The sequence below is a fragment of the Perognathus longimembris genome, chromosome 25 (genome assembly GCF_023159225.1).
Source record: "Perognathus longimembris pacificus isolate PPM17 chromosome 25, ASM2315922v1, whole genome shotgun sequence".
NCBI classification, from domain to species: Eukaryota; Metazoa; Chordata; class Mammalia; order Rodentia; family Heteromyidae; genus Perognathus; species Perognathus longimembris.
Genome location: NC_063185.1, coordinates 7,220,256 through 7,233,475, shown reverse-complemented (window position 1 = coordinate 7,233,475; position 13,220 = coordinate 7,220,256). Strand labels below are relative to the sequence as shown.

Genomic DNA, 13,220 nt, shown 5'->3' with positions numbered 1-13,220 from the left:
AGAAGCCAGGGACAGTGCTCAGGTCCTGAGTCCAAGGCCCAGGACTGGCCAAAAAAAAAAAAAAAAAGAGGCCTTTTCACTTGAAAAAAAAGTCTTGTTCTTATTTCAGGTTAAGTGTTTTATCTTTTTGTTGTTGTTTGCCAGTCCTGGGTCTTGAACTCAGGGCCTGGGCCCTGTCCCTGAGCTGCTTTTGCTCAAGGCTAGTGCTCTGCCACTTGAGCCATAGCGCCACGTCTGGCCTAGTTTGTGTGTGTGGTACTGAGGAATCGAACCCAGGGCTTTATGCATGCTAGGCAAGCACTCTCCCACTAAGCTACATTCCCAGCCAAGAGTTTCATCATTTTCACTCAAATGTTTTCAGATAGAATAACCATAAAAAGTGTTAGCCTTTGTTAGAAGTAGCTCAGCGTGTTTGGAGTGTAGCCTAGGAATAAAGCACTCAAAAGGGACTCCACTTCTACAGAAGGATGCACCATCAGTTCCAAATCTACAGAAGGATGCACCATCAGTTCCAAATCTACAGAAGGATGCACCATCAGCTCCAGATCTGGCAAGTGACCCTAACACAGTGGGCCTAATACAGCAGGGCCTGCCCCTCTGCTCAAATTGGCTGAGCTCAGCTCCATCTGTAAAGGATGCTATGCCTCAAATAACAGTAGGCCACAAAAACTCAAGGAGATTCAAACAGGATGTCTTCATGAATGTGCACCTTTAAAGAGATGTAACCAAAATGTAACTACCAAAGGCCAAGCCACCTAGCCAAACATTTTAGAAAAAAAACATAATAATTCCCACAAGATTAATAGAAAGGAATCCAATTAGTTGGATAGAAAAGACACATGTTTTCCATAGATGCCCTCTACTATTGCTTCTGGGGCTTTGGTGATTTTACCTTGTTCCCCTTTTTTCCTTTCTCTCTTCCTTCCTTTGTTCCTTCCTTTCTTTCTTTTTCTTTCTTCCTTTCTTCCTTTCTCTCTTTCTTTCTTTCTTTCTTTCTCTCTTTCTTTCTTTCGTCTTTGTGTCTTTCTTCCGTCTTTGTGTCTTTCTTCCTTTCTCTCTCTCTCTCTCTCTCTTTTGTGGAAGCTCTGGGGCTTGAACTCAGGGCATGGCTACTTTGTTTCAGTTTCTTCCTTCCCCCCACAAGATTAACAGGATCTACTACTTGAGTCATAGCTCAACTTCTGTCTGGGTTTTTTTTTTTTTTTTTTTTTTGGTGGTTAAAAGGAGATAAGATTTCCATGGAAAGCCTGGGGCACTAGGGACAGGCTTGAAATCTGAGGATTGTGGTTCAAAGCCAGCCTGTGCAGGAAAGTCCATGAGACTCTTATCTCTAACCACCAACAAGACAGAAAGTAGTAGAGCTTTACTCATGCACCAAACACCCTAATTTCAAGCCCACCCCAGGCACTCACTAAAAAATGTCTCATGGAGTTTCCTGCCCAGGCTGGCTTCGAACCGCAATCCTCAGATTTCAGCAACTTGAGTAGGTAGGATTACAGGTTTGAGCCATAATTTAAAAATCTTTAAATGTCTCTCTCTTTTATCATCTTCCTTTTAATCTATTTTATTGTTCTTTTTTTTTCTCTTCTTCTTCTTTAGGTCAGTTCCTGTGGCCTGATGTTAGAACATAACCACTTACTCTCTGGTTTTTTTGCCTTGTTTTTCAATTTGAAATTAGCAGACTCTACAACTTGAGCACCAGGTCAACCACTGTTTTGTTTTTATTCTTTTGCTAGGGCTTGAAATCTGTACCTCATCACTGTTAGAGCTGGTGATTTTTGTTTTGCTTTTGTTGTTATGCTTAATTCAAAGAAGGTGTACAAGTAGAGCCACAATTGGATTGCTGGGATGTTTTGTTACTTTTTTTTTTAATACAGTCCTAACAGGCTTCATTCCTTGAGCCACAGCTCCACTTCTGCCAGTCTGCCAATCTTTTCTTCTTTCTTTCTTTCTTTCTTTCTTTCTTTCTTTCTTTCTTTCTTTCTTTCTTTCTTTCTTTCTTTCCTTCATTCTTTCTTTCTTTCTTTCTTTTCTCTCTCTCTCTATGTCTCTCTTTCTCTCTCTCTCTTTTGTGGAAGCTCTGAGGCTTGAACTGGGGCATGGATACTTTGTGGGGTTTTTTTTGTTGTTGTTGTTTTGGCCAGTCCTGGGGCTTGGACTCAGGGCCTGAGCTCTGTCCCTGGCTTCTTTTTGCTCAAGGCTAGCACTCTGCCACTTGAGTCACAGCGCCACTTCTGGCCATTTTCTATATATGTGGTGCTGGGGAATTGAACCCAGGGCCTCATGTATAAGGGGCAAGCACTCTTGCCACTAGGCCATATCCCCAGCCCCACATGGATACTTTGTTTCAGTTTCTTTTTTTCCCCCACAAGGTTAACAGGTTCTACTACTTGAGTCACAGCTCAACTTCTGTCCTTTTTTTTTCTTTTTGGTGGTTAATAGGAAATAAGAGTTCCATGGAAAGCCTTGGGCACTAGGGACAGGCTTGAAATCTGAGGATTGTGGTTCAAAGCCAGCCTGTGCAGGAAAGTCCATGAGACTCTTATCTCTAACCACTAACAAGACAGAAAGTAGTAGAGCTTAACTCATGAGCATAGCACCCTAAGTCCAAGCCCACCCCCGGCACTCACTAAAAATTGTCTTATGGACTTTCCCCTCCAGGCTGGCTTCAAACCACAATCCTCAGATTTCAGTGACCTGAGCTGGTAGAATAACAGGTTTGAGCCATGATTTTAAAACTTCTGATTGGCTCCTCTCTTTGACTTCCTTTTCATTTATTTATTGTTTTTTTTTAAACTTCTTTTTAATTCTTTTTTTTCTTTATTGTCAAAGTAATGTACAGAGGGGTTACAGTTTCATACGTAAGGCAGTGCGTCCATTTTTGTTTTGTTTTGTTTTTTGTTGCCAGTCCTGGGGCTTGAACTCAGGGCCTGATCACTGTCCCTAGCTTCTTTTTGCTCAAGGCTAGCACTCGGTGACTTGAGCCACAGCACCACTTCTGGCTTTTTCTATGTATATGGTGCTGAGGAATCGAACGCAGGGCTTCATGCATGCTAAGCAAGCATTCTACCACTAAGTCACATTCCCAGCCCTTCACTTGATCATGAGAAGCACTCATTTCTTTTTTTTTTTTTTGCCAGTTCTGGGGCTTGGACTGATAGCTTTGGAGCACCGTCACCACCAGGGGTTGTGAACACCACCCAAAGTCCTGACCCTGAAGAGTCTGCTTTCCAGAGATCTAAGCATCCAACCAAGAGATTCCAGCACTGTGGCAATCTTGACCCCAATAGAAAGGGTAGAAGTCAGGATGGTAGGTGAACTGTGATTTCTTCCTGACATTACCCTAGAAGGATGCACCCCAGAATCTCTGGGAGGGACAGAAGCTAGGATACTGAAGACATGGTATTTTCCCTCCACCCTCAGGGACAACCCAAGTCGACCGCCCACTGCCTTGAGCATTCTCATAGCTTTACCTTTGTCCACCTCTAGGTCATCTGTCCTCACCATAATAAGCACAGTGGTAAGTGTGCATTTTTTCCTGCTTCTTTGTAACCATCTTATCCTTCCTTCTCTTTTCTATCCTCTTCATGAATGTTCAAGTTCATGCACTTTTTTTTCCTTTCAGTTTACCAGCTCTCAAATATCCTTATATGATGTCCCACACTACAAAGAGCTCAGTCCTTTTCACAACATCACTGTCTGGACCACTGACAGCCAACTTTGCTTTGGCTTGTTTCATATGAGCTCTGGACCAAACCAAGCAAATTCCCTTATAGTAATCAGTCTAAATGACAAGTTCCTTATCGAAAGTTTGTTATCAAGACTCCATGTGGGATGGTGGAAGTTAGTTTGGGTCCTGGATTGGGCCAGCACTCAAAGCAGGAGATGTTAGAATAGGGGACGTCATGCAGGCGCCTCCGGACAGGAAGAAACAGTCCACAACAGGCCTGGAGCCCCAGGGAGTGGGGAGGGGAGTGACCCAGGGAGAAGCTCTGCTTGAGAGTTCAGGGTGGGAACAGCCCAGCGGCCCCCAGGGAAAGCTCAGGGCAGGTGCTAAGTCTTCCCAGCAATTGCCCACCTGGGGGCTTCAGGTCGCTGCCCTTTCAGCAGATTTTGTTGCTGTCATTTTACTGGGTCCTGGAACTTGAACTCTCTGGGCCTAGGCGCTGTCCCTGAGCTTTTGTGGTCCAGGCTAGTACTCCACTACTGAAGCCACAGCTCCACTTCTGGCCCTTTGGGGTTCATTAGAGATAAAAGTCACTCAGACTTTTCCTGCCCAGGCTCGTTTTAAATTGCAGCCTCCTGAGTAGCTGAGATTATAGATGTGAGCCACCAGCACCTGACTAAAACAGATTTTTTTTCTACATTTCCTTTTTCTGAGCCTCAAGTTTCTCACCCATGAAATGGATATAAATAGGTGTACATACCAGTAGTGACCATTTCTGCAGCATTCCTTTGTGTGAAGACCAGTGTTAAATATTTTACACGTATGCTTAGGGATTTTGTCTCACAAACATGGTGGGGGGGGGTCACTTCATTTATTACCCAGAAGTTATTAAGGCAGAGGTGGAACTGTGGCTCAAGAGGTAGAATGCTAGCCTTGAGTGGAAAAAGCTAAGGGACAATGTATAGGCCCCTAAGCTCAAGCCCCAATACTGAAGGGCTGGAGAGAGGGAGAGGAGAGGGGAGGGTGAGACAGATAGGAGAGGAGAAAGAATGAACGAACAAGATTAAAGGCAGAGGGCTGGGAATATGGCCTAGTGGCAAGAGTGTTTGCTTTGTATACATGAAACCCTGGGTTGATTGCCCAGCACCACATATATAGAAAATGGCCAGAGGTGGCGCTGTGGCTCAAGTGGCAGAGTGCTAGCCTTGAGCAAAAAGGAAGCCAGGGACAGTGTTCAGGCCCTGAGTCCAAGGCCCAGTAATGGCCAAAAAAAAAAAAAAAAGATTAAAGGCAAAGAAGTCAAGCCTTGCAATAGGTGCATTCTCAACGATGGCCACCAGAGGGTAGCAAAGACAGGCAAAGGAATCAGCCTTAATTTCAATGAAAAAAAAAAAAATAAATATATATATTTTGGTGGGGGGGCTAGCTACAAATTTACTATTGCATCATAACCCTAAGAATTTGAGTTTTGTGTGTCAAATGATTTACAATCATTAACTAGGTAAATTCTCATCATAAACCTATGAGATGATTTCTTTTTCTTTTTCTTTTTTTTAAGATCTGAGACTGGGACTTGATACCTGATCCTTGGCTGGCCCTCTACTAACTGAGCCACGCCTCCAACTCCAAGATTTGCGATTTCTAATTTATAAAGGAGGATAATGAGACAGGGCTGTCATTTCCCAGTCGGAGAACGTGACATGAATTAAACACCTGGCATGACTGTTTCCAACACTTTTCTATGCTGATACATTGGGAAATGTGTGCACACTTGTGGTGGTTGTGTTGTGTTGGTTCTTGTGTGTGCACATGTAACTCTGGAGACCACGTCCATTGATATGTGTGTTTTGAAAATTCTGATCACAGTGTGTGTGTGTGTGTGTGTGTTAACCTTCCTGTGATGGTATAAAACACTAACATGGGGGCTGGGAATACATCCTAGTGGTAGAGTGCTTGCCTTGTATATATGAAGCCCTGTGTTCAATTCCTCAGCACCACACATATAGAAAAAAGCCGGAAGTTGTGCTGTGGCTCAAAAGTAGAGTGCTAGCCTTGACCAAAGGAAGCCATGGACAGTGCTTAGATAGCAAGATGAGAAAGAGAGGAAAAGACAGACAGGGAGACAGACAGAGAGAGAGAGAGAGAGAGAGAGAGAAGGTGAACAGGATCCAGAGCCCCGCTGGGGACAGATAAGAAATGATGGCAAATTCCCTTGAGGCCAGCACAGCCGAGAGGGCTTTGTCTGTGCCTCGGGTTCCAGTACTGAAAAGCCAGCATTCTAACAGATTCCAGTGACAAATCCTGCCACCACACCCACACTAGAAGCCCCAGGGTGACTCACGGTTCCATTACCTGAGGACGGGCAAAGAGCGGTGCAAAGGAGAACCAAGTGTGGGAAACAGTTGGGGGGATAGGTGAAGGGGATGTGGAGTATGGCAATCCCTAGAAATAGGGGCTCCCCCCACCATGGGGTCCTTTCCACCCCACCCACCCTCTGACATGGTGGCCACACCTGAGCCCGTCCACTACTCCCTGCCCTTTTATACAGATAGCGAAACTGAGGCTTGGTGAAGTACAAACATGTCGGGTTCTAAAACAAACAATGGAAGCCGGGCACTGGTGGCTCATACCTATCATCCTTACTCAGGAAGCTGAGGTCTGAGAATCACGGTTCAAAGCTATCCTGGGCCGGAAAATTCCTTGAGACTCTTGCCTCACCAAAAGAGCCAGAAGTGAAGCTGTGGCTCAAGTGGTACAGCACTAGCTTGAGCAAAGAAGCTCAGGGACAGCACCTGGGTTCTGAGTTCAAGTCCCAGGATCCATACACAGAACAGAAAGAAAGAAAGAAAGAAAGAAAGAAAGAAAGAAGGAAGGAAGGAAGGAAGGAAGGAAGGAAGGAAGGAAGGAAGGAAGGAGATGGAATTGGGTTCCAGTACCTCATACCTGTAGTCCTAGATTACTCAGTAGGTAGAAATCTGTGGACTGCAGAAAATTCCCCAGGAGCCTTATTTCCAATGAACCAGTGAAAAACAAACACCCACAAGGAGAAGTATGGCTTAGAGGGTAGAATGCCAGCCTTGAGTGGAAGAAGCTAAGCAGAGGTATAAGGCCTGAGTTCAAGCCCAAGTACCAGCATCCTCTCCCCACCCACAAAAAAATGGATAGGTGTAGCAGAATGGGAAGAGGGTGAAGAAAGAGATTGAGGCATGGAAAGCCCCTAGGAGAAGCCCAAAGGAGTCTGGTAGGACCCAGCAATAGAGCTGAAAGGGGATTTAACCAGAGAGTTCTAGAGGAGTGATGTTCTCACCCACCCACTCCAGGGGTGGCCGGCTCCCCCTCATCATGGTTTATCTTTCAGCTGGGGACACAGCTAGCCATGGCCAGCAACTCAGGCTCCATGGAACAGAGCTTCTGAACTTTAGACAAGTAAAGAAGTCTTGGCTTGGCCTGGTGGCCCTGCCCTGCCTTGCCCTGGAAACATAGGGGAATTGGGGGGGGAGGAATCCTGCAGACCTGTGTGCCCCCAGTAGACATGTGTGCAGTGGGTGTTCAGGCTTAGGAGGCAGAAACCAGGCTCTGCCAATCCACTCGTGGTTAGATGTGGGGACTGAGAATGTCCAGTCCATCTATCCTGCCATCAGCCTGTTTGCCTGCCTGTCTCTCTGTCTGCCTGTCCACTGGAGCTTCTTAGGGATTTTTTCTTTACTGTAAGAAGACTAGGTTGGACCAGGCTCTGGTGATTCACTTAGCCTCACTCAGGAAGCTAAGATCAGAAGATCACAGTTCAAAGCCAGCCTAGAGGGGAAACTCTGTAAGATCTCTTATCACCAGTTAACCACCCAAGAAACCAGAAGTGGAGCTGTGGCGAAAGTACTAAAGCATTCGCATTGAGCAAGAAAAGCTCGGAGACAGAGCCCAGGCCCTGAGTTCAAGCCCTAGGACCAGCCTTAAAGAAAAAAAAATTTTAAGACCAGGTTGAAATCAGGAATCACAACATGAACTTGGGGCACAGAGTACACACCAACAAGCACAGACGGTACAATGACACCTTCTCTGGGCTTCAGAGGCCTCTGTGCTTGGGCCTACAAAGGCCCCAACACGCCACACCACCACCCCGTGTCTACTACACTTCTAGAAGTTTCCCACCCACTCTGCCTGCAGCTCTTCTTATCTTGGGTATACCAGGAGGCATCTGACTGCTAGGAAAGCCCCACCCTGGGGGGGCAGGGGGGCAACCAGATCAAGGGACCCCTGGGCCTGTTAGAGCCTGATAGAGATTGCTGAATTGGGGGGGGGGGGGCTTTATCAGCTGGCCCTGTGTGGTGAGGAGGCCAGGTGAGCTGGGTCCTAGGTTCTGAGTGGCGGAGATACAACATTCAACCTTTTTCTGGTTTGTCTGTTGTGGTTTTGTCAGTCCTGGGTCTTGAACTCAGGGCCTGGGCACTGTCCCTGAGTTTCTTTTGCTCAAGGCTAGCACTCTACCACTTGAGTCACAGTGCCACTTCTGGCGTTTTCTGTTTATGTGGTGCTGAGGAATCAAACCCAGGGCTTCATGCATGCTAGGCAACACTCTACCACTAAGCCACGTTCCCAGCCAGTAGTCAACTATGTAATGAACTGGATCATAGCATCCAGAACAGTGTGGTAACTTAGAGTAGTCTCTAGCCACAGATTTCTTAACTGCACACTAGTCACAACTTAATCCCCCTGATCCTCAGTTTTCTCAGCTCTGAAACCTCCTGTGATATAATGGCTCATGCCTGCAATCCTAGCTACTCAGGAGGCTGAGGTCCAAAGATGGTAGTTCGAATCCAGGCTGGGCAGGAAAGTCTGAGACGCTCATCTCCAATTAACCACCAGAGAACCAGAAGGAGTGCTGTGGCTTAAAGTAGTAGAGTGCTAGCTTTGAGCAGAAGAGCTCAGGGTCAGCACCCAGGCCCTGAGTTCAAGCCCCACAACCAACAAAAACCAAAGAAAAGGAAAAGCTAAGGAAGAAGGAGAGGCCCTCAGTTCAAGCCCCAGGATAGGTGTGCACACACATGGGCACACATATATTCTCTTTCTACACACACACACACACACACACACACACACACACACAGCTTTGTGGATAAAGGAAATTGATACTATCTTCACTGTTGATGGCTATGTGCTTCCTGGAGGACCGGCAACCTCATTCCCGGAAGAGTCGAGCACCTTCCAGACGATGTAAAAACACTGGATGGGTGTGGCTTCAACAAGCACAGTGGGGCTCAGTCTTCTGAGCAGATGAGGCCTCAGAAGTCCTGTGCATGGGGCTCTCATACCTCCAGATGCAATGAGGCCTCAACTCCAGAGATAGCACCAAACAACCTGCCATTCAGTGGAGGCTGCAGGCTCACGCCACAGGCCCATTCCTCCCCAATCAAAGAGATCTGGGAAGCTAGGCACTGGTGGCTCATGTCTATAATCATAGCTACTTAGGTGGCTGAGATCTGAGGGTCACAGTCCAAAGCTAGCCTGGGCTGGCAAATCCATGAGACTCTATCTCCAATAAACTACCAAAAAGTTGGATGTGGGGCTGTGGCTTACGGAACAGCACCCAAGCCCTGATTTCAGGTCCCAGGACCAGCACTACATTAAAAAAGAGATGTGGGCATCTTCTGGGTTGCTGCCTTTCTCTACATGTGCCTTCCTACCTGCCCCTCAAAGGCACCTTGGGAAGGCCAAACTGCTCCCATCAGCCAGCCACAGGACAAGCAAGGACTGACCAACTCTGGGCCAGCCTGATAAGGCAGGGGACACAAGACCACACACATGGACGCCCACACCCAAAGCCATGAGTCTACTGTAAGTCCAGATTGACAGGCAAAGGCCAGGAGCAACAGTGGAGACTGACTCTCAAGTCTTAGAATCTCATGTTTACAGCCTAGAATTCTGACCTGGGAAAAACCCCAGCGACTTACACTCAGGGTAATAGAGCACTAGCCTTAAACTGAAGAGGTCAGGGACAGCACCCAGGCCCTGAGTTCAAGCATCAGAACCAGCACGCGCATGTGCGCACAAATGCAGAAAGATTGAGAGGAAGAAAGGAAGAAAAAAATAGAAGGGAGAAAAAAAGAAGGGAAGAAAGAAGAAGGATGGAGGAAAAGGGAGGGAAGGAAGGAAAGAAGGAAGGAAGGAAGGAAGGAAGGAAGGAAGGAAGGAAGGAAGGAAGGAAGGAAAGAAGGAAGGAAGGAAGGGAAAGAAAGGAAGGAAGGAAGGAAGGAAGGAAGGAAGGAAGGAAGGAAAGAAGGAAGGAAGGAAGGGAAAGGAAGGAAGGAAGGGAAAGGCTTTACAGTAGTGTGTGCCGAGCATGTATGAAAGTTTGGGTTTGACTCATCTACACTACGTAAGCAGAAAAGGCTGGAAGTGGCGCTGTGGTTCAAGTGGCAGAGTGCTAGCCTTGAACAAAAAGAAGCTCAGGGACAGAGCCCAAGCCCTGAGTTCAAGCCCCACGACTGCCCCAACACCCCCTACCCCACCCCCTGAAAAATAAAATAAAACAAGAGAGCCCCGGGCCTTGGTAATACTTCTAATCCTAGCTGAGGAGATCTCAGGAGGCTGAGAGCTAAGGATCCAGATGGAAAGACAAGCAAAGGAAGGAAACTACATGAGACTCTTAGGTCAACTCACCAGCGACAGGTTGGAAGTGGGGGCTGGGAATGTGGCTTAGCTGTGGTTAGTCTCTCCACCGCAGAGAGGCCCGGATGCGGCGCCTGCCACAGGGAGGCCGAGGGCCTGGGCCTGCAGCGCGGGAGACCTGGAGGCGCTGGACCGCGGTCCTCGGGGTTCCTGAGATGCCGCCACGCGGGTGACCGCGGCAGCCATCTCGTGCCACGCGGGTGACCGCGGCGTCCACCTCGGGCCACGCGATGACTGTGCGACGTCCACCTCGGGCCTCGCGGGTGACCGCGGCGTCCACCTCGGGCCTCGCAGGTGACCGCGGCGTCCACCTCGCGTGCTTGGCGGCGGTCCTCGGGCCCTCGCGTCCTTGACAGCGGCTGGTGCTCGAGGCCTAGGCGCAAGACCGCCACGGGGGCCGATGTCACCGGTACCGCCTGTGATTGGTCCATCCCTCGGTGTTGTCACGGGCCTGCCTGTGATTGGCCCATTCCCTCACCTGTCATTCCGAGGCCAGGCTGCAGTTGCAGAAGGCGGTTCCTTCCTCCCTTGTGATGCTGAGCGATCCCGACTGAACTCCTGCGATCAGACAGAAGGCTGCACTGAAACCTGAGCGAGGTTGAAGCTTTCATTTGGGGGTGGGGGTGGGGGGAGGGAGGGAGGCTTGGGGTGGTGTGGGTTGGGGGGATTTCCATTATTCTGGGGGTTATACTGTGCTAAGCTGAGCTATTGTTGAAGTGATTTAGCTAAGTTTAATTAAGATTTAATACCCACCACATTGCTTTATCTAAGTTTAAGATTACATACCTACCCTACTATTTAGCTAAGTTTAAGATTTGTTACCTGGCGTATATATCCAGATAAGTCTACTTAAGATTCACGACCCAACACATTTCCCTAGCTGTCCCATCAAGAATATGGAGTTAAGTCACAGCGAATGTACCACATTCTCCTCCCAAGACGAGGAGGCCCTTACCAGCCAATACTATGTATATCACACCATTGGCTCTGGCACCTATGGGCATGTGAAGAAGGCCTGTCACCACCTCACAGACAAAGAGGTAGCAGTGAAAGTACTGCAGACAAGAGACTACCCCATACTGGTAGAAAATGAGGTGGACATTGTTAAGTCCCTGAGTCACCCCCACCTGATCAGGGTGTACCAAGTGATCCAGGGAGAGGAACACACATATTTGGTCATGGAAATGGCCACCAAGGGAAACCTACAGACCTGGATCCAAAATTCACGCTGCCTTTTTGAGAACGAAGCCAGAAAGCTTCTGCAGCAGATATTAAGTGCTGTGCAGTACTGCCATCTCAACTGGATTGCGCACCTCGACCTAAAGCCTGACAACATCCTACTGGATGAATACGGCAATGCCAAAGTCAGCGACTTTGGGTTAAGTGTAAGAGTTGCCCCAGGGCAGTTGCTCACAGAAGTCCGAGGAGCCTATGTCTTCCGTGCCCCTGAGATCTACTTGAAGAAAGCGTATGATGGCTTCAAGGTCGATGTGTGGTGTCTGGGCACAATACTTTTGTTTATGGTGACGGGACAATTCCCTTTTCAAGGAAGCAATAGCAACCAGCTACGTGAAGCAATTGTGAATGGCAGGTATGAGATACCATTTCACTTGAGTGCAAAAGGACAAAGCATCATTTCCCAGTTCTTAACTGTAAATCCAGAATACAGGCCGAATATACAACAAGTCATGGTGCACCCATGGTTGGCTCCGATTGAGGAAGGCTCCCTGTATCGGGATGAGCCACTGACCAATCACCTAGACCCCCTGGTTGTCAACATAATGTGTGACATGGGCTACACCGAGCGTCAGATCCACGAGTCAGTAACACAGAGGACATTTGATGCCGTGATGGCCACCTACCTGCTTCTACAAAGGGACTTCAAGTCAGACAGTGTCAGCTCTGCACAATTTGAACACTTGGGTACTGGAAAATACACAACTTTCACAAACCTTTCCACCTTCCCTCTAGAGGAAAGAGAGAGTTTACCTTCCCAGATTCAATCTTCACCATTGCCATCTCAGTTTCTGAGGGCCTGGGATGAGAAGCAGAGTGGCAGAAATGCCTTCCCACCTGCCATTCCCATCTGCTTCTTGCAGAGGAGTTCTAGTCCCACTATTCTCTCCCAGGTAGACCTGGAGCCTGCCCTCCACTGCTCCTTCACCCCCAAGAACTACGGGGAGATGGGTTTACCTTGCCAGATTCAATCTTCACCATTGCCATCTCAGTTTCTGTGGGCCTGGGATGAGAAGCAGGGTGGCAGAAGTGCCTCCCCACCTGCCATTCCCCTCTGCTTCCTGCAGAGGAGATCCAGTCCCATGGTCCTCTCCAAGGAAGACCTGGAGCCTGCCCACCACTGCTCCTCCAACCCCAAGAACCACGTGGAGATGGGTTTACCTTCCCAGATTCAATCTTCACCATTTCCATCTCAGTTTCTCTGGGCGAGGGATGAGAAGCAGAGTGGCAGAAGTGCGTCCCCACCTGCCGTTCCCCTCTGCTTCTTGCAGAAGAGCTCCAGGCCCAGTATCCTCTCCCAGGTAGACCTGGAGCCTGCCTTCCATTGCTTTTCCACCCCCAAAAACTACAGGGAGATGGGTTTACCTTGCCACATTCAATCTTCACCATTGCCATCTCAGTTTCTGTGGGCCTGGGATGAGAAGCAGAGTGGTAGAACTGCAGCCCCACCTGCCATTCCCCTCTGCTTCTTGCAGAGGAGCTCCATTCCCAGTATCCTCTCCCAGGTAGACCTGGAGCCTGCCCTCCACTGCTTCTCCACCCCCAAGAACTATGGGGAAATGGGTTTACCTTCCCAGATTCAAACTTCTCCATTACCATCTCAGTTTCTGTGGGCCTGGGATGAGAATCCGTGTGGAAGAATTGTCTCCCCACC

The 13,220-nt window shown here is 48.3% G+C and overlaps 1 protein-coding gene across 1 annotated transcript; it reads left to right on the top strand.

Moving 5' to 3' along the window:
- The first annotated feature begins 11,226 nt into the window (after window positions 1-11,226).
- LOC125341779 (sperm motility kinase Z-like) lies at window positions 11,227-12,440 on the top strand. Its single transcript, XM_048333873.1, has 2 exons — window positions 11,227-12,253; window positions 12,430-12,440. Exons 1-2 carry the CDS (start codon window positions 11,227-11,229, stop codon window positions 12,438-12,440), a joined length of 1,038 nt encoding a protein of 345 aa, XP_048189830.1.
- The last annotated feature ends 780 nt before the right edge of the window (window positions 12,441-13,220 follow it).

Coding starts and splice junctions, on each gene's coding strand:
- LOC125341779 (XM_048333873.1), top strand. CDS start 11,227: ATGGAGTTAAGTCACAGCGAATGTACCACATTCTCCTCCCAAGACGAG.